At 34.3% G+C, this 25,354-nt stretch overlaps 4 protein-coding genes across 4 annotated transcripts in view; all 4 read left to right on the top strand.

Moving 5' to 3' along the window:
- The first annotated feature begins 1,378 nt into the window (after nt 1–1,378).
- On the top strand, nt 1,379–2,438 carry LOC142352835 (ubiquitin recognition factor in ER-associated degradation protein 1-like). The gene has a single exon (XM_075404986.1). It carries the CDS (start codon nt 1,385–1,387, stop codon nt 2,309–2,311), a length of 927 nt encoding a protein of 308 aa, XP_075261101.1. The 5' UTR covers nt 1,379–1,384; the 3' UTR covers nt 2,312–2,438.
- Nucleotides 2,439–2,526: 88 nt separating this feature from the next.
- On the top strand, nt 2,527–10,616 carry LOC142352834 (uncharacterized). Its single transcript, XM_075404985.1, has 2 exons — nt 2,527–3,056; nt 10,012–10,616. The coding sequence occupies exons 1-2, from the start codon at nt 2,570–2,572 to the stop codon at nt 10,557–10,559; spliced, it is 1,035 nt and encodes a 344-aa protein (XP_075261100.1). The 5' UTR covers nt 2,527–2,569; the 3' UTR covers nt 10,560–10,616.
- A 5,881-nt stretch (nt 10,617–16,497) lies between these two features.
- Nucleotides 16,498–17,451, top strand: LOC142353725 (solute carrier family 25 member 32-like). The gene has a single exon (XM_075406065.1). It carries the CDS (start codon nt 16,513–16,515, stop codon nt 17,434–17,436), a length of 924 nt encoding a protein of 307 aa, XP_075262180.1. The 5' UTR covers nt 16,498–16,512; the 3' UTR covers nt 17,437–17,451.
- A 3,861-nt stretch (nt 17,452–21,312) lies between these two features.
- The window catches only part of LOC142352921 (uncharacterized), a 9,763-nt gene continuing 5,721 nt past the window's right edge, over nt 21,313–25,354 (top strand). Inside the window, exon 1 of the mRNA XM_075405078.1 lies at nt 21,313–21,574. Within this exon, the coding sequence (XP_075261193.1) occupies nt 21,313–21,574 (262 nt within the window). The remainder of the gene's footprint in view (nt 21,575–25,354) is intronic.

The following is a 25,354-nucleotide window of genomic DNA, read 5'->3' as shown; positions in this document are numbered from 1 at the left end:
TTTACCGCCTAGAAACGTAGGTCGCTTTCTATACGCTTGATGATGCATTTGCCTACTATCTGACGAAGAAGTTCTCCTACGCAAATAGCTGAATACCGGAGTTTTTTTCCACGTTATTTGTGTGCATATGTAATAACGGTTCAAAAAATTTTTCAGATACTTTTTTTTAATTGCTTGGTGATTAGCCGTTTTAGCTACCGTTTTTTGCATTAAACAGGGCGGTACATGGCTGCCATTTGTTTTCAAAGCTGCCAACGCGCCCATATTTTTGAAGATTGCGGGGTTGTAAGGGATTGACTCAAAATTGTTTTCGTCAACTATGTAAGTTAGGTTTAATTTGGAAGGAATCGGGTGTTTCTCTGTGAGCAAGTCATTCAAAGTTTTTTTGTTATGTGTAGCTTTTGATCAAAAAAAGGTTAAAAGTCGATAAAAACTTGTTAAATCACTCGAACGTTTTTCACAATAACTTGCATCCTCAGGAGTTAAAATTTTCGTAAGTTAATTATTTACAATTCTGCATCCATACGGTATTGTGTTGTTTTCCTTTGAAACATGGATGTAGGTTTCTTATGTTATTTTAAAATTGGTAGCGGCTGAGTTATAGCACCGAATGAAGAGACTGCGATCGGTGTTATCGCTGTGATGGTTTGATTTCGGATCTTTTCTGGGATCTTTCCCATTATAGCCCCCCCCCCCCCCCCCCAATGAAATTATAGCCCCCATTATGGTGGAATTACCATGATTGGAGGGGCTATAGGTTATCTGACCACTAAGTTGAGGGGGGCTATAATGGGAAAGACTCATTTTCTGTTTGTGCCTCCCCAAGCTTATTAGGTGCAAATTTTTTGCACCGCCTGAAGCAAGTGCCATATTTCTTATTTCTAGTACCTAGCAACAAAAATTCCCGAAAGAAAAGACGACAAATACTCGGACGCAATTACATACATTCGAACGAAGGCGCTCCTAAGCATTGCAATTATCTGTCTCAGAGGCTTTCGTGGTATTAAACGTGTTACTGAGGTTGACGATAATTGTAATGTTGTTGTGCGGGAGGGGAGGCTGGACACATGATTAGTAAAGTAATGTTTTGACCTTTTGACGTGGCTCCGAGAGACTAGCATGATGCTGTAAGTTCAAAGTACTGTGCGTTTTTTGCGGTAAATTTAAATACGCTGCTGTGATGTTTCATAGTGGGGGCTCACTGCTGTTCCGTCCATTGGGTGGATCATACCCCTTTTTCCGTTTCTTTAATGACACTTGCTCTGAAATTGGAAAGTGCATGACGTACGGGTGGGGGGGGGGGGGGAGAAAAGGAAAAAGTCATGATTGACTTTAAACCGTTCATCGAGATTTTTTCATCGAGATTGTTTTCAGTTCAGTGAAAATGTTTCATTTTTATCCTGCCCTTGGAAGAACATTCAAAACACAGTACAAATGCTTTTCCGTGTCGATGATGCCAGGAAGCGAGAGACCGGAAGTTGAAGAGGGTGGCAAAATTATTCTGCCTCCAACTGCTTTGGAGCTTCTGTCACGCTTGAATATTGACTACCCGATGCTTTTTAAACTGCAGAACAAAAGAAAAAGTCGAGTAACAAATTGTGGCGTGTTAGAGTTTATCGCGGAAGAAGGAAAATGCTACATTCCGTACTGGATGATGAAAAATTTGCTTCTAGAGGAGGGTGAACTTGTAGATATTGAATCTGTTTCGCTTCCTTCTGCAACATTTGGGAAGTTCCAGCCGCAAAGTGCCGATTTCTTGGACATAACTAATCCAAAGGCAGTTCTTGAAAACAGTTTGAGAAATTTTGCTTGTCTGACTTGCAATGATGTTATTGCAATTCATTATAATGATCGAGTTTATGAGTTGCTAGTTGTAGCAGTTGAGCCACCGCCAGCTGTTTCGATTATTAAGTGCGATATGAACGTCGAATTTGAAAAACCGGTTGGCTACAAAGAACCGGAAGTGCTAACACGTGAACAGAAGGAACAGCTCAATGAACAAGAAAGGATTGACGCTATTAAGAAAGCGGAACAAGCAAAACTTTTCCATGCATTCCAAGGAAGAGGAAATCGGTTGGACGGGGAAAAGAAAAACACGGAAGCTAATCCAAAATTACTGGATCCCTCAAAAGTGATTGAACGTGGAATTCCAAATTACGATTACAAGCCGGGCAAAATAAATTTTATAAGAAGCAAGACGAGTACAGGCGCTGAAGAAAAGAACAAAAACGATGAAAGCGATGTTCCTGATTTCAAACCATTTCAAGGAACAGGCGTTTCTCTCAGATCTACGAAGAAACGCAAAAAGTAATAACAAAATGGTCGTAGAAATGAGTAAAGTGGTAGATTATATGAATAAGTTGTAGGTACCATATTGCCGTAGTTAATAATTAAATTGATTTGATTAATATAGTTCAAATTAAAGAAACTTTTTCAAATACTTGTTCACTGCTTAAATGTTAATCAGAACTTTATTATTATTTATATCAAAACTTGATATAAATTGAGCAATGAATTTTGCTAAATTCGATAAAAAAGTTCGAATTCAGAGTGATTGTTCTAGGTTGAAATGAAGTGGAAACCCGATTCAAATCGCGATTTTTCTCAAATTTTAAGTCAATCTTGTGTACCAAAAGGTCACCAACCAAAGATGCTGCGAGTGATAATTTTCGATTTCATTCTTTCAAATTTACACCTGGTGTACTCATTTTATGGACTGCCCGAAATGATAGTTGAAGAAATATTTACGAGTGAACAGCTAAGCGAAGATATGAAAAGGAAATATGCATATTTAGCTGTTGAAGCTTGTCCTCAATTGCTATCAGAAATCAGGCTGACTAAAAGTCAAACAAGTTTATTCAAAACATTTTTCAGCTATCCCTCACATGTGTTCAGCCAAATAACTAAATTATCACTATCAGGGTTGGATCTGAGCAAAGATAATTTGCTGAAAATCGGAAGTGACTTTTGTTTATTGGAGGTATTGCAATTGGATGGTTGTTATTTGCATAATGAAGATCTCAGAATAATGACAAGCCGTCAGCGAATGTACAAAGGTACGTTTATCGTAATTTTAACTTCGTAAATTTGTCGCCTTTTTATATCCCTTTTTATAGCTCAACTAGCTGAAAACTTTCCTTTAAGTGTGAAGATTGTCAAATATCCATAAATACCATCTGGTACGTCAATTTTCAGCTACGGGTATTATAATTGGATATTTTTTAATTTGTACTGCTTTATTAATGGATACAAGATTATAAACAGCTGCAAATTAAATGCATCAGGCTAATTTTCGACACGCGAATATTTATAATTGCTCTCAAATGAAATTAAATTCTCTTAAGTGTCTTTCGGCTTTCTATACTGTATGCGTTGTCGGAGTTATTGCAGCCATGTCTTCGTTTTCCTCCGACAGCTTTTCTGGTTAAGTAATTTGTCTGATAGGATTGCAATTAGTTTTTTGCTGGAAGACTTGCAGTTCATTCTTCCAATGTGACAAAATCATTTCATCCGCCTTTTCAAATTCAAAATGTCAAATTTGTTATTTTTGTTTTCAATAATACTGCGTTGCTCGAGCCCTTTGAATGTATGATGATGTACGCTTTTCAAGATTTGTCTCCAAACTTTTGCGCAAGGTCAATGTTTGTAGCTATTGTTGTACTGTATATGCTATAGTCCGCAAAACGTTATCTGCCCTCCACAGTCTACAATATTCCTGAGAACTGAAAAACTTTCTAAGGTATGTTAAAAATCAACATTCTCCATTTTTTCACTTTTTATTTACACTACATGAGAACATTCGATTTATTGTCATCTGTTTCCTACTGTTGTTTTTTCCTAGTGTACTTTTTACCCTTACTTTTCCTTACAATTTTTCTTAGACATGTTGAGATGAAACACCTCTTGCAAGCTGTTTCAATTTGGCTTTTTGGAACTTGATCCAAAAAGCTTTGTTTCCTCGTGCACTCTTAACGGTTTTAATAAGGCAAAATCTTTTTGGACAGACCACTGACTTTTGATAAGCTTTTAATGTTCCATTCACTTTGGTTCGTTTTTCTACATTTCGTGCAGGATTCTGAATTAGATCGCCTTTCTGTTCAAGTGAAAGAAAGAAAGAATTTATTTATCTGGGTTCAAGTAATATATTAAATGAATGACAAAGTTATAAATTTAAATATCAAATGAGACCCGGAAAGGACAGATAACGGGACAATACAGTCCACAAGACTTATGCCCTGGTGGCTTAATGCAATATCAATTTGATCAATTAAAGGAAAATGAAAGAAAAAAAAATTGGTCAGCTATGCCAAAATTGGTCGAGAGAATTTTTTTTGTTGACAGAAAGCGGAGTGCTCACATGTATCGATTGATAAGCACACTGCATAGCCTGCTGTTAACGAGAGAAAAAAAATCTGATTTTTTTTTTCAAAAATTTTCTAAGTCCTTAAAATTTTTCTCAAAAAATGAAAAAAATGCGATATCTCGAAAACTAGAAGAGCTAGAGGGGTCAAACTTTCAGGCTAGAATCAGGGCCCAAAATTGAAGGTCCTGTAGCATGCAGCCACAGGTATTGAAAAAATTGGGAAGCTAAATATCAAAAATATGTTTAATCAATTCACGGTTTTGTAGTATATATATGTCTTCCCAATTATCATACAAATGTGAAATTTTTGAAAAGGGCAGATCTAATATGTGTGGAATGACGCCACAGGTTTTTTGCTTGTTGAAAAGTTTGGTTGCACAATATCTAACAGAAAATCGGTCAATTTGTCTTGAAAAGTTTGGTCGCACAATATCTAACAGAAAATCGGTCAATTTGTCTTTTTTAGAATGGTTCTGCTAATAATCCAGCTGATGTACGGCGTGTATTTGGGTTAGATTCTGAAAACTTAAATAAATCGTTTTAAAAAGTTGGACAATGTTGTTGTTTAAGCGATATAAGAACAAATTTGAGAAGTTCATAGAGGTGTAGCTCATATATTGTTAATAAATAATTGCTTTGAAATATATCACAGTTTTCGCGTCTTTTGCGGAAGTAAATGAACTTCAAAATTTTCTTTTGAAGGATATATAAGGGTTCTAATGATTTATAACTACAGCAACCGTAAACTAAAAGGCCATACTGAACTATTGGTACAACGGTTGTACGATAGTAGTTAGTTAGCTCTAGGTACATAGTGTCGTAGCTTCGATATAATACCACTTTGTTTACCGAGTCTCACTTTAACAAAATCAATATGCGATTGAAAGGAGAACTTATTATCAATGTAAGTGCCCAATTACTTGCATACAGGTTTTACCTGAACTACACAGTTATTAAGTGAGAACGAACTGGAAGCGTTAATGTTAATGTTCAGTTGAACTGTTTTAGACATATTAAGAACAAGTTTATTGGCATTCAGCCAATTATTGAGACTAGCAAGATCGTTTTGTAAGTTGTTTATTTGGCAGTTAATAGCAGTTAGGTTTGTATCGTCGGCAGAAAGAAGCACCCCGGCTGATGGACATGAGCGGGGTAAGTCGTTGATATAAACTAAGAAGAGGAGGGGCCCTAATATAGAGCCCTGGGGGACACACAGGATATGTTTCGCCATCCAGAGAAAACACCATTAACTTCAACGCGCTGTTTTCGATTTGTTAGGTAGGAGCGAAACCATTTAAGACAAATGCCACGGATGCCGTAGGTTTCTAATTTATAAAGAAGTATAGAATGATCAAGGGTATCAAAAGCTTTCTTAAGGTCAAGAAAAAATCTATAATAATTTTTACCATGAAGTAGTTTTGCACGCTCGGTCAATTGAACAATTGCATCGATTGCACTATGTTTTGATCGGAAGTCGAATTGTTTGGAATGTAGGAGTGAAAATTTTTCTAAATACTGATACTTTCTGTTGTACATAGCGCTTTCATATTTTTTGCTCCAGGTTAACAAAAGTGAAATTGGGCTATAGTTTGATTCATCGGTCTTTGCTCCATCTTTATGAAATGGGAGGATTTTGGCTTTTGTTTGTTCTGATGGGAAGATTCCTTGTGAGAACGATTTGTTTATCAGATGCGTTAGGTAAGGAATTACCACAGGCGCAGATGCTTTTACGATTAAGTTGTTGACATTATCATCAGCAGAAGATGATTTGTTATCCAGCTGATCAATTATGAGTTTAACTTCAGCATTTGACACTTCATATAGAAACATCGACTTTTCCACAGAAGGTAAGACTGGTAGAGCTGTTTCAGGCAGGGCAGCTTTAATGTCTTTGGCGATCGATGTAAAGTAATGGTTAAACTTATCTGCTATATCCTCAGCGGTAGGCTCCGACTGCCTCAGCAAACACGATGTGAGAGCAGGGACAGTTTGAGCGTCGCTACTTGAACCTCGTAAATCATTTAAAAGTTTGTAAGTTTGTCTTGAGTCTCCAATACATGCCTTGAACTTATCCCAGTAAAACTTCTTTTTAGATTTTTTAACAGCTGGTTCAAAGTTGTCACGTAATTCTCTAAATTTTTTTTAGGTATTCTTCGTTATGCGGATTTTGTTTGTTTCAGGTGCGCGCGATTTCTTTTTGCTCTCAGAATTTTAAGGGTGTTGGTAAACCATTTTGGAGTTCTACATGCTGGCTTGTTAAAGCTCTTGATAGGTGCAAAAAGATTTAAGTATTTTTGAAGATGTTTTTGAATTTATTGAAAGCAGAGCCAGGCTCCTCTTCGGTGAAAATTTTTTCATTACAAGCACTAAGGCTTTCGCCCAGTCTTTGAAGAAATTCATCATTTAATGATTTGTTTTTTAAGAAGGACGTGTCACGAAATGAGATCTCGGGCTTTTCGAGTTGACTTGAATCCCATTCTATTATTACCGGGTAATGATCAGAGATATACTCTTCTTTCAATACGGAAAAACGTGTCAGATTTATATTTTGGAAAATAAAATGATCCGGGCAGGTGGAGGTGTTTTCTGTCTCTCTGGTGGGTTCATCAGCGAAACAATTAAAACCATTAGCCGTTATTATATTGAGATAGTTTTTGATAAGTGTATTATTTTTGAGAACATCGATGTTAGTATCTCCACATATGATCATAGGAGTTGAATGAGAAGCGTTTTGCTCAAGGAATTGGGCTAATTGATTAAGAAACAGTTGTTTATTTGAACTTGGTTTGTTGTATAGAGTCAGAAAGGAGTATGTATGCCCATGAATTGAAATGTCTGATAAAATGCTCTCTTCAAATGGACTATCTTTCTCGCCTAGTAGCACGCAATTTTCATGTAATTGCATCATTACTCCTCCACCTGTTGATTATCGGTTTCGAAAAACGAACTACTGTCTATATCCCGGTAACAAATAACATTTTGGATCCTCATTTGCAGTTACCCAAGTTTCAGTCAGACATATTACGTCTGGTGGAGACTCAAGACTCAAAATTAACGCTTCCAGTTTCTCATAGTGCGGCTTTAGAGATCGTACATTTAGATGCATAACAGAAACTTTGGTTTTTAAAGGCACATTCGGAACTGCAGCAGTAACATTTTTTGAATTATTTATGTTAGTTGTTCCGAAAACAGTACAAAACATCATCCAAGCTATAATTGAGTAGGATTCCTCCATCATAGAGGTTGTTGAACTTGTTGATTTGCTGACTGTTGGGCTCCGTGAAGAATACTGTTCCTTCTTTGGTCCATGCGGAAGCATTTCGGGCATCGGTTTGCATTAGATTGAGGAACTTGACTCGTGATCGACTGATATCCTCAATGATCCGTACGTTGTTGTCCAGGGGGTTGTCTTTGAGTTTCTTCTTACTTGTCAGCATGTTTACTTTAGCAATGCGTCGCGAAAACTTGACTATTATTGGACGAGCAGTACTTTTCGTGCCAAGGCGATGAGCAATGGAGATGTCGTTCGCAGTTACTTTTGATTCAATGATGTTCGAAACGTTGAGAACTTTTTCAATTGTTTCTAATGGTGTTTCTAAGTGGCCGTCCTCATGCAGGTGTTCATTGACTCCAAGAATTTTAAGGTTATCGCGTCTATTATAGGTTTCCAGTTGTTCTGTTTCACACAATGTCTTCAGTTCAGATTTCTTGTCAACGAAAACTATATCCTCCCTCAATTCCCCCATTATTTCTGCCTTCATGTCTGACACGGCTTTCGTTAAAGCATTGGATAAAGTGTCTTTGATTTCTGTCTGCAGTGATGCCACAATATTTGGCAGCATGCTTGATGTTTTTTTTGGATGGCTTCGTCAACAAACTTTTGTATTCTTGCGTCGTCTGAATTATCTTCCTCAATTGGAGAAGATCCTAGCAGAAGTCGAGGTCTTTTGTTGTCGAGGCTTGGATAACGGTGTTTGATCGTGAAAACGCAGATCGGGGAGTGGGGGCTCATTCTCAGTACTTGCTGTACCAGGTTGGGAAATTATTGGCATCTGGTCACTGGGGATAGTCAACCCATTGGCAAGTTCGCCGACATCAGACATTCTCTGAAACTGTTTAATAAGTTTATGACAGCAATTAGGCTAATTGAAAAAGTGAAGACCTTTAATTGGCCCTATTAGTTTTTCTCAAAACCCATTATTTTCGAGCCAAACTTCTCTGCTTTTCTCCAGTCCGACTCAAGCAAAGCCTCCTCTTTTTCTCTACTTCTCCTGTTTTTATCGTTTTATTGAAAGCCTCATCTTAATGATTTGTCCAAACTGTTGCCTGCCTGCTTGTGTTTTGATTCCTTTGCATCATGTTATCCATTCTCAGACAGGAGACATTAAATGCACTGCAAAGATTTTTCCATGAAAGTTTCACGACTGCTAGAGCACCATTCTCAAATTTTAGCTTCAGGTTTTAATTGAATTGCTTGCGGACCCCCTCGCCATGCAGTTAATATTTAAGAACAGCAGTAGGTTTTTAATTGCTCTTGAACGCAGTTCATAGCAATTATTGTAAACGTGTGTCTTTTTTATGCAAAGTTTTCGCTTGACAATTTTGCGCTTTTCTTCTAGAACATTCTTTGACTTCTCAAGTGACTTTTTCACGCTTTCGTTCATCATTTTTGAGTGATCTCTATTGCTCCGAAGTTGCTAATATAAAATCGGTTGCAGCGTAGCAGAATTAACTGACTTGTAGCGCAGTGGTTAGTGAGGGTGGCCATGGATCGAGAGGTCAGTGGTTCGCATCACCTGTCGTTCAAGAGCAATTCTTCCGACATTTGTCGGTTTATGTTTCAATCAGTAATTCACTAATTGAAGCACATTCTCATCTGTCCTTTTCTAATATTCCATTGATTTCTCGAGCAACAATGACTTTTCCGCGAGCAGTATTGATGGTTTTGGTAGCCAGGGCCGCGCCGTTTTTTTTCCGTTCAGATGAATTAAGTTTCGCGGCAACTCAAGAAGACTTTCTGTTTTATACTCATTTAGCAACGATTGATTCCTCATGAGATGCAGTTCATGTACCTGTTTTACTTCTCACATGGTTTAAGTAGCTGTTGTATCTGAACGAAAAGAAGACATGATGATGATACGGTAAAACTTCGTCCGACAACTGGTGGGCTGCACGTATACCTATGACCAAACTTATTACAACCACGTAACCATAATTTTCAGATTGTTCAAACGTGAAAAATTTCGATGCTGTCGTTTTTTCTAAGACGATTAGACCTCAACATTTCGTGGGAATCACCTTTCTTTCCTGGCTTTGCACTGGCGTCAACAATAGCGCACTTTTGCTCTTTTCTTTTTTTACCAACTCGCTTAACTTGTATGCGACTTCTTTCGACTGTTTAGATCTGGTAGGTTGAGCAAACCTATGTCTGAACCAAGTAGCCCCGATCAGCAGATTGTTATCAATAGAAATATTCTACTTTAATTCTCTATTTTTTAAAGAAATATTCTACTAAATTGTGAATAGTGTTCTGGCGTTTTAAGTTTTTGTCAGGCCACTAAATGGTTAATAGCATTCGAAATACTTCTTTTAAGCTGAATTTTGAAAAAAATGATTTGTTTCAACAAATTTTAGTTGTGTGTTTTTAGGATGCTTAGACAGGCTAAGGTATCTATCACTGTGCTGCAACCACCATTTGACATCCCAATGTCTCACTTTCTTCTCCAATTTTCAATCTTTGGATAAAATCCAGCTGTGCCAGAAACAGCAATGGTGCCTGGACAACAAAGAGAACGTAAAGTCAGGCAACATTAATTGGAAAGTTTTGCGTTCAGAAAGTGGAAATCTAGCTTACGACGAACTGGAAGAGCAAAATTGGCTCAAGACTTTGTTCTACGCTTTGAATGACGAAAGTTGTGCAGGTGATCAAGTTGTGGAGCTGGATAATGTAGATATCTTCCGATGCAATAGGACGGAATTGAATCAATTTTATGGTAGAAGATTGGGAAAGGAAACTTTGTCGCAGAAGACTTTCACTTGCTCTGCCTCTAAATACTATACACTAACAAAACAGTTTATACCAACAGTTAATGATCGCAGATTGCAAGCCTCAAAATCTAAATCTATCAAACGAAAACTGGAAAGTGAATCGTCGGTTAATCAAACTGATTTGAAGTTTCTGAAACTCTACTTGTGATGTTTGAATTTTGATATTTGTTATAGTTCATTTAATTAATTAGTTCAGTTACTACGAGTTCTGTTGTTTTGAAGTTAAAACACAAATCGGAAAGAAGTAAGAAGTTGCTTAATTGGTAGACGAGAGGCGAAAGCTGAGGCAGTTGTCATTGTTTTTTATGACTCGAAGATAGGTATTGGCTTCTGAAATAATTTTACTCATGAGATATTTTGACCTTAAAGGGAAAGAGAACACCGCTTTGAACACAAATTGCTGAGTGAGAAAAGTTTTTTGTTCATGCGCCGCGTTGAGTCAGTGACTTCTTACTTCAGTTTTCACTGACGGAATAGTGCATATACACTTGCAGAAGGTCAAGAAAAGCAACAACAGTACTAATAAGAAAATTCGGATAAGTTTCTCCTTAATGAGCACTAAATTGAATCACATGAGATTTTTTTTAAAGCAATCAAAGTTTTATCGATTTTCATTTGACGCATACAAAAATTTAGGGAAATCAGAAAGGTACTGAAAATACGCTGTGCAAAGACAAGGAGTAACAATTTTATAAATTGCAAAACGGGTATTTAATTGAGTGGATAAAATTATTGGCTTTAATTAACTGATTGGCAGAGTTTTTCTGCGAGCAGGTAAATGTATATTAATGTAAACATTGCCTGCAATCTTTTTTGTTTTGCTATTATAATTACGTTTTTTCTATAGTTTTTTATAATCTAAGTATTCAAATTTTGATTGAGTTTGTATATATATTTTTTACTTGAACAGTTGTAGAATGATGCGATTTCCGGGTAATGGTGAGAAATTTTTCTATAGAATCTATCCTTTTCTACTATCAGTGAATAGTTTTTGAAGAACTTTTAGAGTGCGCCTTGTTTTGTTTTTAGAGAGTTGAGATATTTGACAGCGATTTTTTTTGAGTTTTATAAACTTCTCTCGAATAGCTGATTTCTTAAAACATTTGCTAGTTATATCGTTGCTCAGCGGGAAATTGTTTTTGTTCGGGCACTGGCCTCAATTGACCATTTGTCATATAATTTTTTTCTAACATATCACATGTTATTTTCACAATTTTAACATAAAATAATTGTTAATGAATTGTTCTGAAAGTCATTGATGTTCTCAATTGAAAATGTTTAATGAATCTCAAAGTTACAAATTCTGTGGAATATTTTCTTGTGTTCTCGAGTCTTTGAACTAATTTTTTTGTGTGCATTTATGTTTTTGTACTATATTTGACTCTAGATTTGTATACATTTGTATATATATAAATATTTAATTGCTTATGAAATTGAGTCAATCACGCATAGAATAAGTTCTCATGCAATTTACTTAATTGGTTGCTTTCATCAGATCCTAGATTTTTTGAAAAAAAGCTTTATACACAATTTCCACGTGAAGCCGTTCGTTTGCACAGGTTTTTCCCAGGATTCACATCAACATGTCTTCAGCATAACAAAATTTTGCAGTCTGTTTTTCGTAGTTTTCACATTTATAATAGCATAGACAATGTATAGAGGTTCCATATAATAGTTTCCATATAAAGATTTTGTTCCCCACATCCTCTTCAAGATTTAAAATTCTATTAAGTTTTCCAAGTTCTGGCAAGTTCCACTTCAAACGACTTGTCAAGTCTTGGTGTGGTGTTGGTGTGTTGTCAAGTCTTGAAAATAAACAGGGAGTTGTTTCAGTTCTTAATGCTTATTTAGCTGTATTTTTGTTGTACTTAGCTCGTATATTTTGCTTTATTTATTTGTAAAGGCTAGAGATCACAAGCGTTTTTTCTGCTGTCAAGACCAGAAGTTTTTGGTATGAGGTTTTCGGCCACATAAAAATATAATTTTTATGTAGATAGTTTTATTTCAAACCTTGTTTCATATTATCATACGACTTTCCTCAAAGAATTTGTCTGATATCTTAGCCGGTTTCTTAATCTGGAGATCAAAGGCTCTGATAGTGGTCCGGTCAGCTTTGTCAGTGTTTTTATGATTACTATATTGGTCATTTACAAAAAAGTATACAAATTTTTGGTTACCGTAATGCAATGATCGGAAGTCATAGGAAGCTTTTCATATCTCTGCAAGATAAACCTTTGACTCTTAATTCAGGTCTATTTTTTGCGTCTGTTTTTTGTACTTGTTATTGCTCAATATTTTTGACCTATGGTTTAGTGTCTTTTGGAGGGAAAAAACTTGTCCCTAATGTTATTGGTTTTTGGTGGCCAAAATTTTGGCTCCTTTTAATTTTTTTTTGCTTTCTATCAAAACGTGTCGACTGATAAAATCAGCGTTTGTTTCGATTTATTTTCCCTTTTGTTTGACTTATTGTTATAGGGGTGGAGTGCTAACGCTTCAGGTCAATACAGAACCTTTCTATGCTCATGTTGGTTCTTTGCTCCCTGCTTTCCTAAAAAAGCTTATTTTTTTGGAAACCTTTGTTTTGTTATACCCATATTCTGGGTTTCTGATTATTAGCTGTTCTGCTCTGAAAAAAGTTGCGAATTCGTGTTGCTCCTTAGGTTTATACTTTCATTGCTTTCATTTTATTGAGAACAATTAATCAGCACTAGAGTGCACCTCTGTGCTTTTTATAACAAGTTTAATTGGATATTATTAGCTGACATGCTAACAGAAATTAGTCAATTTATGCTATTATAAAAGATTTTTCGCAATAGTTTGTCTGCCTGTCAGTTTCGTATTTGTACCTGTGCTTTTTTAAATCATTCTTCTGCTTTTTTTTTCGACAGGAACTATTTTGAAAATGATAATGACTTGGGCGTCTTTTGCCCAGAAGCTAAGCAAATATAATTTTTGCAGAGGGTAACTGAACGATGTTAATAAATTAGACTGGCTTCCAGAATGCTGCCGGATGTTTCTTAAACTTTGTTACTGTATAATTAAACTTTGTTACTGTAAAGTTTATACCAGTTTACTATGTCGGTAGAGTTTAACTTGACGTTTTTTTTACTTCGCATACTGGTCTCGTTTTCTTCCAATTGTGTTCTTAGGCAAAGTTATCTGAAGTAAACAGCAAGATCGCATTTAAAATCAAAGGTTTGATCAACAGCAAAATCTGAAATCGACGAAATTTCGTTTAAAGATAATATGACCGTGAGTCTAATTAATGTGCCTCGTCGCCTTTTATTATTCCAATAAATGGCAAACCCATGTACCAGATCCAACCACACCAAATATTTTCGTTCCATGGACCGTTTTGGTCCTTAAAAATGATGTTTTATGCCATTCTTTGAATCCCCAGTGAGTTCTTGGTAAGCAGTTGTGACTAATATTCAGCAATGCTCTTCAATTGTTTTTAAACCTTCCTCTCATGTTTTTAATAAAATTTCCATTATGTGGAATAGTAGTTAATCTGTATTTTACTGTTTCTTAACTCAGAGTTTGGTTGAATGTCTCGGACCTATTCTGTTCCCCCCCCCCCCCCCCCAGTGTTTTTTATGACCCCCACTTACAAATTATATGTTGCTATATAGCACGTTACTAGGTAAGAAAATAGCACGTGCGCCTAGGGGTCATAAAAAGATTTATGCTCACTAAGCTGGGGGGGGGGGGGGCGAAACAATAGATACAACTTTTCTTCACGGCATTATCGAATTTGTCAAACCTATGGGAGTGTGACTACTCGATCTTAAGCGGACACTCATTTTTTGTTTTCTGATAGAAAAGTATTACTCCTCAGTTCTTACCGGTCATTTGTCGGGCTAATTAGCCAGCGATACTCGCAGAATTCCTTGACTATTAGTTGATGTCTTTAACAATATTCAGCCCTAACTGATGCAGTTTAGTGTAGACGTCTGTCCTTTTTTAAGGATCTATCAAAGTTTTATAAAAAATGACCGACTTCTTTAAAAGACGTCTATCTCTGATTCAGTTGGTAGACAATTGAGACAAAATTATAGATCAGAGTGGTTGACACATTGCCCACCAGCGAGCCGCTTTGTATGTTTTCTATGAGAAAAGTAATACTCCTCAGCCTTACTTAGCCTATTATTGTCGAGCTAATTCTCCAGCGATACTCACACAATGCCTCGACTATTAGTTGAAGTCTTCGACAATATTTAGCCCTATCGCGAAGTGAAGAAATATAAAACCACATGCAATAAGTGGAAAGACTGAGCAGTCAAATTGAGTTAAAATCACGATAGATTTTTTAATTGCTCTCGAACAAAGTTTGAAACAATTATTTTCGTTTTTTATGCACAATTTTTGCTTGACAGTTTTTGCTTTTTTTGTTCGAGAACATTCTTTGACTTCTTGGGTCTGAACATTCTTTTAACGCTTCAGTTCTTCATTTTCCAGTGGTCTAAGTTGCTCTCATTCTGAAATAAAGTTTGTTGCTAATATAAAAATGATTGTGAGCGAAAAAGAATCAACGGCATTGTAGCTTAGTGGTTATGATGGAGTGGCATCCTGAAGGTTATGGGGTACAAACCTCTGTTGGGGCTGAAGTTTTTGGAAGCATAAAACATTTCTAAGCTACACTCCCTGTAAATTAAATTGCCTACGCCTGACATTTGAGCAATTCATTTCAAGTTGGTCGGTTTATATTTCTCTATGGCCAACCGCAGAGTACAAACCGTTTCAGTTTGAAATAACGAGTCTAAAATCCGATGCTGGCTCTTGCATGTGAGCATGCTCGTGGTGAAGCCCATCCTCTGCATAGATCTAACTGTACATCTCTAGCACTGATTAAGCCTTCTTGTAACATTTGATTTAGTTTTCGTGCAATTATTTCAGTGGACCCACCATAAATATTATAAGTTTCCTGTTGTTTCTATTTTGTTTGAACCCTTTAAGAATTGGTTCAGTCCAGGGCTGATATGCTGCCACCAGGACATGAAATAGTCATTGTTTTCTTTGAACACGTCGAACCCCAGAAAAGGTCCAAGAACGCAATTTTGGCTTTGCTCTATAGTTCTTATAAATGGTCTTATTTTTTATCTATAGTCAAATTGCTTCTCTTCCTAGAAATTACATATGATGGTTTGACATTAAGCTTTTCTACAAGCTTTGCAATTCATTTCAAGGTCTAGAAAATGGAGGACTATAGAATTGCTTAATTTCAAAAAGAATTTTTTAAAGCGTGCTTTGCTGACTGTTGTATAATGTTGACTTATTTGTATTCAATGTGGAATCCAAAGTTTGCGTTGGCAGGAAATTTCTAAAATGACAGAGTAATGAAATATGACATTCAACGAATCTTCATTTTCTTGTCTCATAAAATGGTTCTTTTTAATAGAAAAACAATTTTATTTGATTTCGGCTTGTTATAACTTACTATTAATGGAATTTGCTTCAGAGTTAATACTGCTGTCTCCAATTCCACTAGTAGACAAAGAAAATGCGTTAAAGACATCAACCGCTAGCCTCAGCAGTTTTTGATGATCATATGTGGAAACGAAATGTGATCATCTCATTAGCTAAAATGCAGTCAGTAACTAAACTAGGTCTTTTGAATGCAGTTTGTGAAGTGAAATATAATTGATTGAAAAAACTGATTGATGTCGAGTTCCAATTTTTCTTATTTGGGAGCGCGTATTCCGACATTCAATATTTATGGACTGAGCAAATGGGTTATTAAAATGACCACAGCGGAACTAGCTGGCTTTGAACGTCGGCTTTTACATTTTTGCTCCACAAACGACTCACCTGACTTTGGAGCTTCAGTCTTAAAAACTCAAAATTTAGTATATTTTTAAGTTCGTTTAGTGTTCCTAAATAAATCTTGTTTCTGGAGAATTCGTTAGCCGCCTTTGACGTCGTGCACATTTCTTTTCTCATAAGACTGTGAACAAACTAAAGCTTGTTGCACTGATTATGCTTTGTGTGCCGAATAAGAGGTCGAATTTGATATAAAAATTAATACACCATTTTAAATGGGCAAATAATCTATCGTAGATTGAACGGGGCGGAATGTAACTAGTTCATAAATTCTTTCACAGATGAAACTGTGTGATAAGGTGCCATTTCAGATAGTGGACTTGATGCAGGTCCCTAAATATGCATTGGGTGATTTCCTGCTCAACTTCAAAGCAGTGGACTTGGTCTCTGGTGTCACGGGAGGCGTCGTGTCCACTTTATGTTGCCATCCTCTCGACATTGTCAAAATAAGACTGGCTGTCAACGATGGCTTCAAGAACAGACCTTACTATGAAAGCATTCGCCACATTTGCAAGTCTATTTATTCGGGCGGAGGTGTTTTCGGGTTCTATCAAGGAGTCACTCCTAACATCATAGGTGCTAGCGCTTCATGGGGACTTTATTTTTACTTTTACAATGCGTCCAAGAAAATTTACGGCAAAAATAAGAACGGAACAAGTGTTAAAAGTTTATCACCTGGAATGCACATGTTATCTGCCGCACAATCCGGAGCTGTTACTCTGGCTTTGACTAACCCAATCTGGGTGACAAAAACTAGACTTTGTTTGCAATATGAATCAAATCACGCAGCCAGTGAAAGCTTATTAAAACCGAGAAGTCAAGTTTTATACAGAGGTTTTGTTGATTGTCTGGTTAAAACCTACAAGTTGGAAGGAATACGAGGTCTTTATAGTGGGTTTTCAGCGGGCTTGCTCGGTGTCTCACATGGAGCCTTTCAATTCATGGCTTATGAAGAAATGAAAAAGTGGTACTCGAGGAAGTTCGACGTTGATACGAATTCAGTCAAGTTGGCCACCAAGTGGTATTTGCTCTTTTCAGCGTCTTCGAAATTATTTGCTGTTGTCTTGACCTATCCATACCAAGTTGTAAGAGCAAGGTTGCAGGATCAACATCGGATTCAACGAGGATTCAGGCATGTCGTGAAGGTTGGTTATCAAATTCAGCTCTTTTCGAGAGAGGAAAGCCTTTTCCTCTTTTTTATATAATAGAGAATTAAAATGTTCAATTGTTTGTTTAGAAGTGTTATTGGAATTTTTCCCATGAATGGACTTGAATGCGTTTAAAGGATAAGGGTTGACGAATTTTATTCTATTTTTTCAAGATTTGGTCAGAAAAACCAAACGTGCGTCAATTTCAGATGTCATTAAGCGAAGGTAGCTAGACTCATAATGGAGTTCACTAAATGTATTTTGAAACTGATCAGAATATTACCAACAATATATATGACATTAGTAGTAATAGTTAAGCAAGACAGGGGGGGGGGGGTAAAAGGAAGTACCTATGTATTAACATTAGGTATAGCCCATTTTCCCTCAAATCCCAAAGATGTACCTCACAGCTTGATACCCACGCTGTTCACACGAGGGGGATTAGCAAGTTAATCCCTTAATATTAAATTAGGCCATTTACCCATTCCCATATTCAACTTTAATAATGTAAATTTCCAAAGACGTACCTCACAGCATGACACCCAAGCTGTTCTCTCAAAGGGGATCAGTTAGGTAATGTTTTAATATTAAATTAGATAGGGTGACTCATTTACACTTACGTACGGTTTACGTGATTTTCAAAAGTACCCCACAGCATGATACCCACGCTGTTCACACGAAGGGGATTAGCAAGATAGTGCCTTAACAACAAATCAGCAAGGGCATTGACCCCCTACCGTAATGCACTTTAATAATGTAAATTTTCAAAGACGTACCTCACAGCTTGACACCCAAGCTGTTCACACTAAAGGGATTAGAAAGACAGTGTCTTAACAACAAATCAGTAAGGTCATTGACCCGCTACCATTTTACACTTAATGTAAATTCCCAAAAACGTACCTCACAGCATGATACCCACGCTGTTCACACGAAGGGGATTAGTAAGATAGTGCATTGAGCCCCTTCCATTTTACACACTTTGATAATGTAAATTACCAAAGACGTACCTCACAGCAGGATACCCACGCTGTTCACACGAGGGGATTAGCAAGATAATCCTTTAATAATAATTTAGGATGAGTCATTTACAGTTACGTACGACTTTTCAAAAATGCACCTCACACCATGATACCCAAGCTGTTCACACGAAGGGGATTAGCAAGACAGTGCCTTATCATCGAATCGGTAAGGTCATTTACCCCCTACCATATTGCACTTTACTAATGTCAATTTCCAAAGACGTACCTCACAACATGATACCCAAGCTGTTCCCACGAAGGGGATTAGCAAGATAATCCCTTAATAACAAAATAAGAAGGTCAATTTCCCATTCCCATATTACACTTCACTAATGTCAATTGCCAAAGACGCACCTCACAGTATGATATCCAAGCTGTTCACACAAAGGAGATAAGCTAGGTAATGTTTTAATATTAAATTAGATAGGGTGACTCATTTACAGTTACGTACGGCTTACGTGATTTCCAAAAATGTACCTCACAGCATGATACCCAAGCTGTTGACACGAAGTAGATTAGTAAGATAATCCCTTAATAATATTATCCCGCGTAGATAAAAAAATACCCAATTCTGTCTAAAAATTACCCAAAACTTGCTAAAAAGTACCGAATTCTTGCCGAAAATAGACAACTGTTACCAAAAATTATCCAATTATCACCAAAAAATACCAAATTCTTGCTTAAAAAAACACAATTCTTGCCAAAAATATCCAATTCCTGCTAAAAATATCGAATTCTTGAGAAAAACACAAATCATGCCAAAAATACCCAATTTTATCTAAAAAATACGCAAAAAATGCAAAAATATTACCCAATTCATGCTAAAAAATACCCAATTCTGTCTAAAAACTACACAAAACTTGCTAAAAAGTACCCAATTGCTGCCAAAAAAAAGCCAATTATTACAAAAAATTATCCAATTATTGCCAAAAAATATCAAATTCTTGCTTAAAAATGCCCAATTCTTGCCAAAAAACCCAATTCTTGATAAAAAAAAAATCCCCAATTCTTGAAAAAAATGCCCAATTCTGACAAACACTTTCCAAAACCTTAAAAGAAATTAACCAATACAGGTTGAAAATAGCCATTTCTTACCAAAAAAAACTACATTTTTGCCAAAAAAAACCTAATTCCTATCAAAACCGAAACAATTCTATTAAAAACTGTCCAATTCCTGCCACTTATATTTACCAAAAGTAGCTGAATCTTGTCAAAAATACTCAAATTTTACCCAATTTTCTTTAGTATTGTCGAAAAACAACCAAATTATAAGCAATATAACAAAATTTTATCAAATATTTATCCAAAATATATCAAAAATTATACAACTTGCCATCATCTGTATTTATTTAAATTCATTCTGTCAATCCAATTATTTAGTGATCTTACAAACATCAACCTTTGACATCTTCTTTTGTAAGAGCGAATCTTCTCAGGTGATCGATAGAGGTTTTATGAGCACAAATTTATCAGGAATTTTTCACTATCGTTAGAAATTAGTCGTAAAATGTATCAATTAAGTCCTAATACCAAAAAAATCACATCATACTGTCTTCGCAAATACGGACAATTAGGTGATTTCATCCTTGCACGGGAGCCGCTCAACAAAATGTAGGTCAACTAAGACGTATGATTACCACAATTACCGAATTACAGATACCTAGGTATAGTATGGGGTCATTGAAATCATGTGACCCACATCCAAAACAAAACTTTACAAGTCTCAGACAACATGGAACTAAGCAGATTCGTCCGTGGACATTTTTGTGACTATGAGTTGTCTTATAGACCAATGTATAAAAATTTACTCGGATTTTTTGAGCAGGAGAGAGAACTTAAATTCCTCTGGTGTTTGTCTGACGACTTTGAAAATTTGCAGAAACCTGATAAGGATTGTGACGAGTGGGAAAATGGGTCACTGTCACTGACAGAGAGTTTTATTGCAAGTAGAGAAGAAGAAAACGCAATTGACCCCAAGTTTGGCATGAAAAAATTTGACCAGACAGCTCCCTTGTCGTGTTTTTCTACGGAAACTGGGCAAGATGCAAAGAAAGAGGTACAGGGAGCGTCGGCTGTTAAAAACACTTCACTAAAGTCTGTCGGAACCAACCTTAGTACAATCTAGCTTGCTGGTATGCCTCGCTATACTCTCCCTCACTTGACTAATGAAAAACTCATTACTAACATCACGTGACCTTACTAAAAACAGAAATGACAAACACTAAATCATTTTCTACACAACTTTCATTGACTTAACAAAATGTTTTATAAGATCTTATCGGCTACGAGGTTTGTTGTTCCCAATTCTTCTGTGTTTTAATTAAGTTTCATTGGCTCGATATATCGAGGTTAATTTTCAAGATATTTCAGTCATTTGTTTCTTTCCCCTTACATTGTTCAGTTACCCTTATTCATCCAGGTTTTCTTATTTTCTGCTTCCAGATCTCATCTTTTGCTCAATTCACCAAAAGTAACTACCAAAAGTAGTAGTTCCAGTCATATCTTTTGGTAGTTTTATTCTTGTCAACATATTCAATTTTTACGGAAACATACTTTCATGGTTTCCCGAAAATGAAAAACGCAAAAACTCTTTCTTATCAGCCTGTAAAATATGGGACAAAAATATAAATTCCGAATAAAATGACCAAAAATTTTCTCATGGAGGACTTATTGGTTAAGCAAGTTCCTTTCTTGACTTTTTCTTTACTAGATTGAAAGTTTTTCGATTACATGCTGTACTGCACGATTCTGCCGAAGGGTCCAGGATAATGTTACATGTTACCAAATTTTCTCAGCTCATGTTTCATGGGTTAACTGGGTTAATCTTTTTTGTTCTTATTAAACTTTTCCATCCTCAATTTTTCAGAAGACTAGACTGCTAATCATTTTTTGATATTGTAATCTAGAAAAAGGAATGTCTCTCGTTGTATTTGATATTGAGTGCTTGGAGGGGAAAATTGTTAAGGAGTTGGGTGTTTTCAAGGACGGAATTGTTTTGGGATTCAGTTTCCTGCCACCCAAAGACTACCAACCTACTTTTCAAGCAAAGTGGAACACTAAAAATTTACATGGGATCAATTGGAGCAGTGGAAAACTGGAATATATTGAGTTGTCATCAGTCATTCACATTTATTGTTCACCTACAACAGAATATCTTGCGAAAGGGTTGGAGAAATGTAATCTCCTCTCAAATTACTTGTGTAAAGATGTGGAGAATCTAGATGATCTTGGTTGTCCAAAAATTTCCGAACTTCTCAACAATTTGGATACTGACTGGGATTGCAGCAACTATCCGTATCGACACGAAAAAACCTTTCACTGTGCAGAGAAGAAAGCTTATGCTTTCGGAATTTGGACTCTTGATCATTTTGATAACGTATAATATTTGTAATTTCTAATTGTATTTGAGATCGTTTTGTAATTGTTCTTATTTTACTACTTTTTAAATCAGAGAAAGGTCCCATTGGAATATGATTAGCTCGCTGCAGATTATATGATGGCAGAATAATGCTAGAAATTGACTAGTTTTCCAAATAATAATAGATATTGGGAACCAAGAAATTTCAGTTTAAAAGGTCACAGTGAAATGAAATCTTAAAAACTAAATTAAAAAAAATATTCGAAAACTTCAAAAACTGGAGATTTGAAAAGGAGAAAAAATTAAAAAACACAATTTTTGTTGAAAACCTTATGTCAAAAACGATATTTTGAGTCAACGTGTATTTTAAGAAAAAACAACAATAAAAAAATTTAATTGAACAAAAGTAGCTTAAAAACATCAAAAACTAACAAACCAAAAAATAAAAAAAACAATATACACGTTTCTTTGTTTAAAACTTCATATAAAAATTTTTTTTCGTTTTTCATTATTTTTTATGTGAAACAATGCAAGATAGTGCCGTAAAAAATTAGTTTTAAACAAAAAAACATTAAAAAAATATAAAAATGATAATGTATAAAGATTACGTATAGCCCATTTTACCTCAAATACCAAAGACGTACCTCAAAGCAGGATACCCAAGCTGTTCACGCGAAGGGGTTTAGCAAGATAATCCCTAAATATTAAATTAGTAATGTCATTTACCCATTCCCATATTGCAGTTTAATAATGTAATTTTCCAAAGACGTACCTCAAAACATGACACCCAAGCTGTTCACACGAAGGGGATTAGCAAGATAGTGCCTTAACAACAAATCAGTGAGGTCATTGACCCCCTACCATAATACATTCTACCAATGCCAATTTTCAAAATCGTACCTCACAGCATGATACCCAAGATGCTACACGAAAGAGATTAGCAAGATAGTGCCTTCAAAAATTAGTTAGATCATTTACCCTTATCACGTTGCACTTTACTAATGTCAGATTCCAAAGACGTACCTCACAGCATGATACCCAAGTTGTTCACACGAAAGGGATTAGCAAGATAGTGCCTTAACAACAAATTTGTTAGAATGAGTCATATATTCACCAGAAGGGACTAGGGGTATTAGGTATTAAAGAAACAGCGGGTATCCAACTGTTGGGACATAAGCTAGTTACTCAATATCATGGGTCTTTTTTGAATTGGGTATATATTGAATTAGAAATTTTATTGTAAAATTGTGAATTGGGTATATATTGAATTGGGTATTTTGATGCAAAAATTTGAATTTAATTATTTTATTTGAAAAAAAATGTTTTACTAAAATAGTTTTTAATCAAAGATTTCGTTTTTTACATAAGGTTTTTAACGAAAAATGTAAATTTTAATGTTTTTTATTTCTATTTTTCCATTTTTCAGTTTTTGAAGTTTTTCCAATGTAAAATTTTCAATTTTATTGTTTTTTATTAAAAAATATTGTTCTACTAAAATAATTTTATTTTCAAAAATGTCGTTTTTTACATAAGGTTTTTAACGAAAAATGTAAATTTTAATGTTTTTTATTTTTCTATTTTTCCATTTTTCAGTTTTTGAAGTTTTTCCAATGTAAAATTTTCAATTTTATTGTTTTTTATTAAAAAATATTGTTCTACTAAAATAATTTTATTTTCAAAAATGTCGTTTTTTACATAAGGTTTAACAAAAAATGTAAATTTTGTTGTTTTTTGTTTTTCTATTTTTACATTTTTCAGTTTCTGAAGTTTTTCAATGTAAATTTTTTAATTTAGTTTTTTTTCATTAAAAAGTGTCGTTTTACTAAAATAATTTTTTTTTCAAAAATGTCGTTTTTCACAAAGTTTTTAACAAAAAATGTAAATTTTGTTTTTTATTTTTCTATTTTTGCATTTTTCAATTTTTGAAGTTTTTTAATGTAAAATTTTCAATAAATATTTTTTTATTAAAATATGTCGTTTTACTAAAATACTTTTTTTTTCAAAAATGTCGTTTTTTACATGAGTTTTTAACAAAAAATGTAAACTTTGTTGTTTCTTATTTTTCTATTTTTACATTTTTCAGTTTTTGGAGTTTTTTCATGTAAAATCTTCAATTTAATTATTTTTTTCATTAAAAAGTGTCGTTTTACTAAAATAATTTTTTTTTCAAAAATGTCGTTTTTTCACAAAGTTTTTTACAAAAAATGTAAATTTTGTTGTTTTTTATTTTTCTGTTTTCACATTTTTCAGTTTTTTAAATTTTTTAATGTAAAATTTTCATTTTATTTACTTTTTTCATTAAAAATTTTGTTTTACTAAAAGAATTTTTTTTTTCAAAAATGTCGTTTTTACATCAGGTTTTAACCAAAAATGTATTTTGTTGTTTTTTATTTTTCTATTTTTCCATTTTTCAGCTTTTGAAGTTTTTTCATTGTAAATGAAAAAACTTCAAAATTTGAAAAATGGAAAAATAGAAAAATAAAAAACAACAAAATACATTTTTGGTTAAAACCTGATGTAAAAACGACATTTTTGAAAAAAAAAATTCTTAGTAAAACAAAATTTTTTAATGAAAAAAAGTAAATAAATTGAAAATTTTACATTAAAAAACTTAAAAAACTGAAAAATGTGAAAACAGAAAAATAAAAAACAACAAAATTTACATTTTTTGTTAAAAACTTTGTGAAAAACGACATTTTTGAAAAAAAAATTATTTTAGTAAAACGACACTTTTTAATGAAAATAACTAAATTGAAAATTTTACATGAAAAAACTCCAAAAACTGAAAATTGTAAAAATAGAAAAATAGAAACAACAAAGCTTACATTTTTTGTTAAAAACCTTATGTAAAAAACGACATTTTTGAAAAAAAAAGTATTTTAGTAAAACGACATATTTTAATAAAAAAATAATTGTTGAAAATTTTACATTAAAAAACTTCAAAAATTGAAAAATGCAAAAATAGAAAAATAAAAAACAAAATTTACATTTTTTGTTAAAAACTTTGTGAAAAACGACATTTTTGAAAAAAAATTATTTTAGTAAAACGACACTTTTTAATGAAAAAAAACTAAATTAAAAAATTTACATTGAAAAACTTCAGAAACTGAAAAATGTAAAAATAGAAAAACAAAAAACAACAAAATTTACATTTTTTGTTAAACCTTATGTAAAAAACGACATTTTTGAAAATAAAATTATTTTAGTAGAACAATATTTTTTAATAAAAACAATAAAATTGAAAATTTTACATTGGAAAAACTTCAAAAACTGAAAAATGGAAAAATAGAAAAAAAAACATTAAAATTTACATTTTTCGTTAAAAACCTTATGTAAAAAACGAAATCTTTGATTAAAAACTATTTTAGTAAAACATTTTTTTTCAAACAAAATAATTAAATTCAAATTTTTGCATCAAAATACCCAATTCATTATATACCCAATTCACAATTTTACAATAAAATTTCTAATTCAATATATACCCAATTCAAAAAAGACCCATGATATTGAGTAATTAGCATATGTCCCAACAGTTGGATACCCGCTGTTTCTTTAATACCTAATAATACCCCTAGTCCCTTCTGGTGAATATATGACT

Source organism: Convolutriloba macropyga, chromosome 14 (genome assembly GCF_964194025.1).
Source record: "Convolutriloba macropyga chromosome 14, txConMacr16.3, whole genome shotgun sequence".
NCBI lineage: Eukaryota > Metazoa > Xenacoelomorpha > Acoela > Convolutidae > Convolutriloba > Convolutriloba macropyga.
The sequence above is the reverse complement of the archived record's forward strand: the minus strand, read 5'-3'. Positions and strand labels throughout refer to the sequence as shown.

Bases quoted from the DNA above. Each gene is read 5' to 3' on its own strand.
- LOC142352835 (XM_075404986.1), top strand. From the start codon at position 1,385: ATGTTTCATTTTTATCCTGCCCTTGGAAGAACATTCAAAACACAGTAC.
- LOC142352834 (XM_075404985.1), top strand. From the start codon at position 2,570: ATGAAGTGGAAACCCGATTCAAATCGCGATTTTTCTCAAATTTTAAGT. The intron at 3,057-10,011 runs GTACGTTTATCG...GTGTGTTTTTAG, and splicing joins CCGTCAGCGAATGTACAAAG to GATGCTTAGACAGGCTAAGG.
- LOC142353725 (XM_075406065.1), top strand. From the start codon at position 16,513: ATGAAACTGTGTGATAAGGTGCCATTTCAGATAGTGGACTTGATGCAG.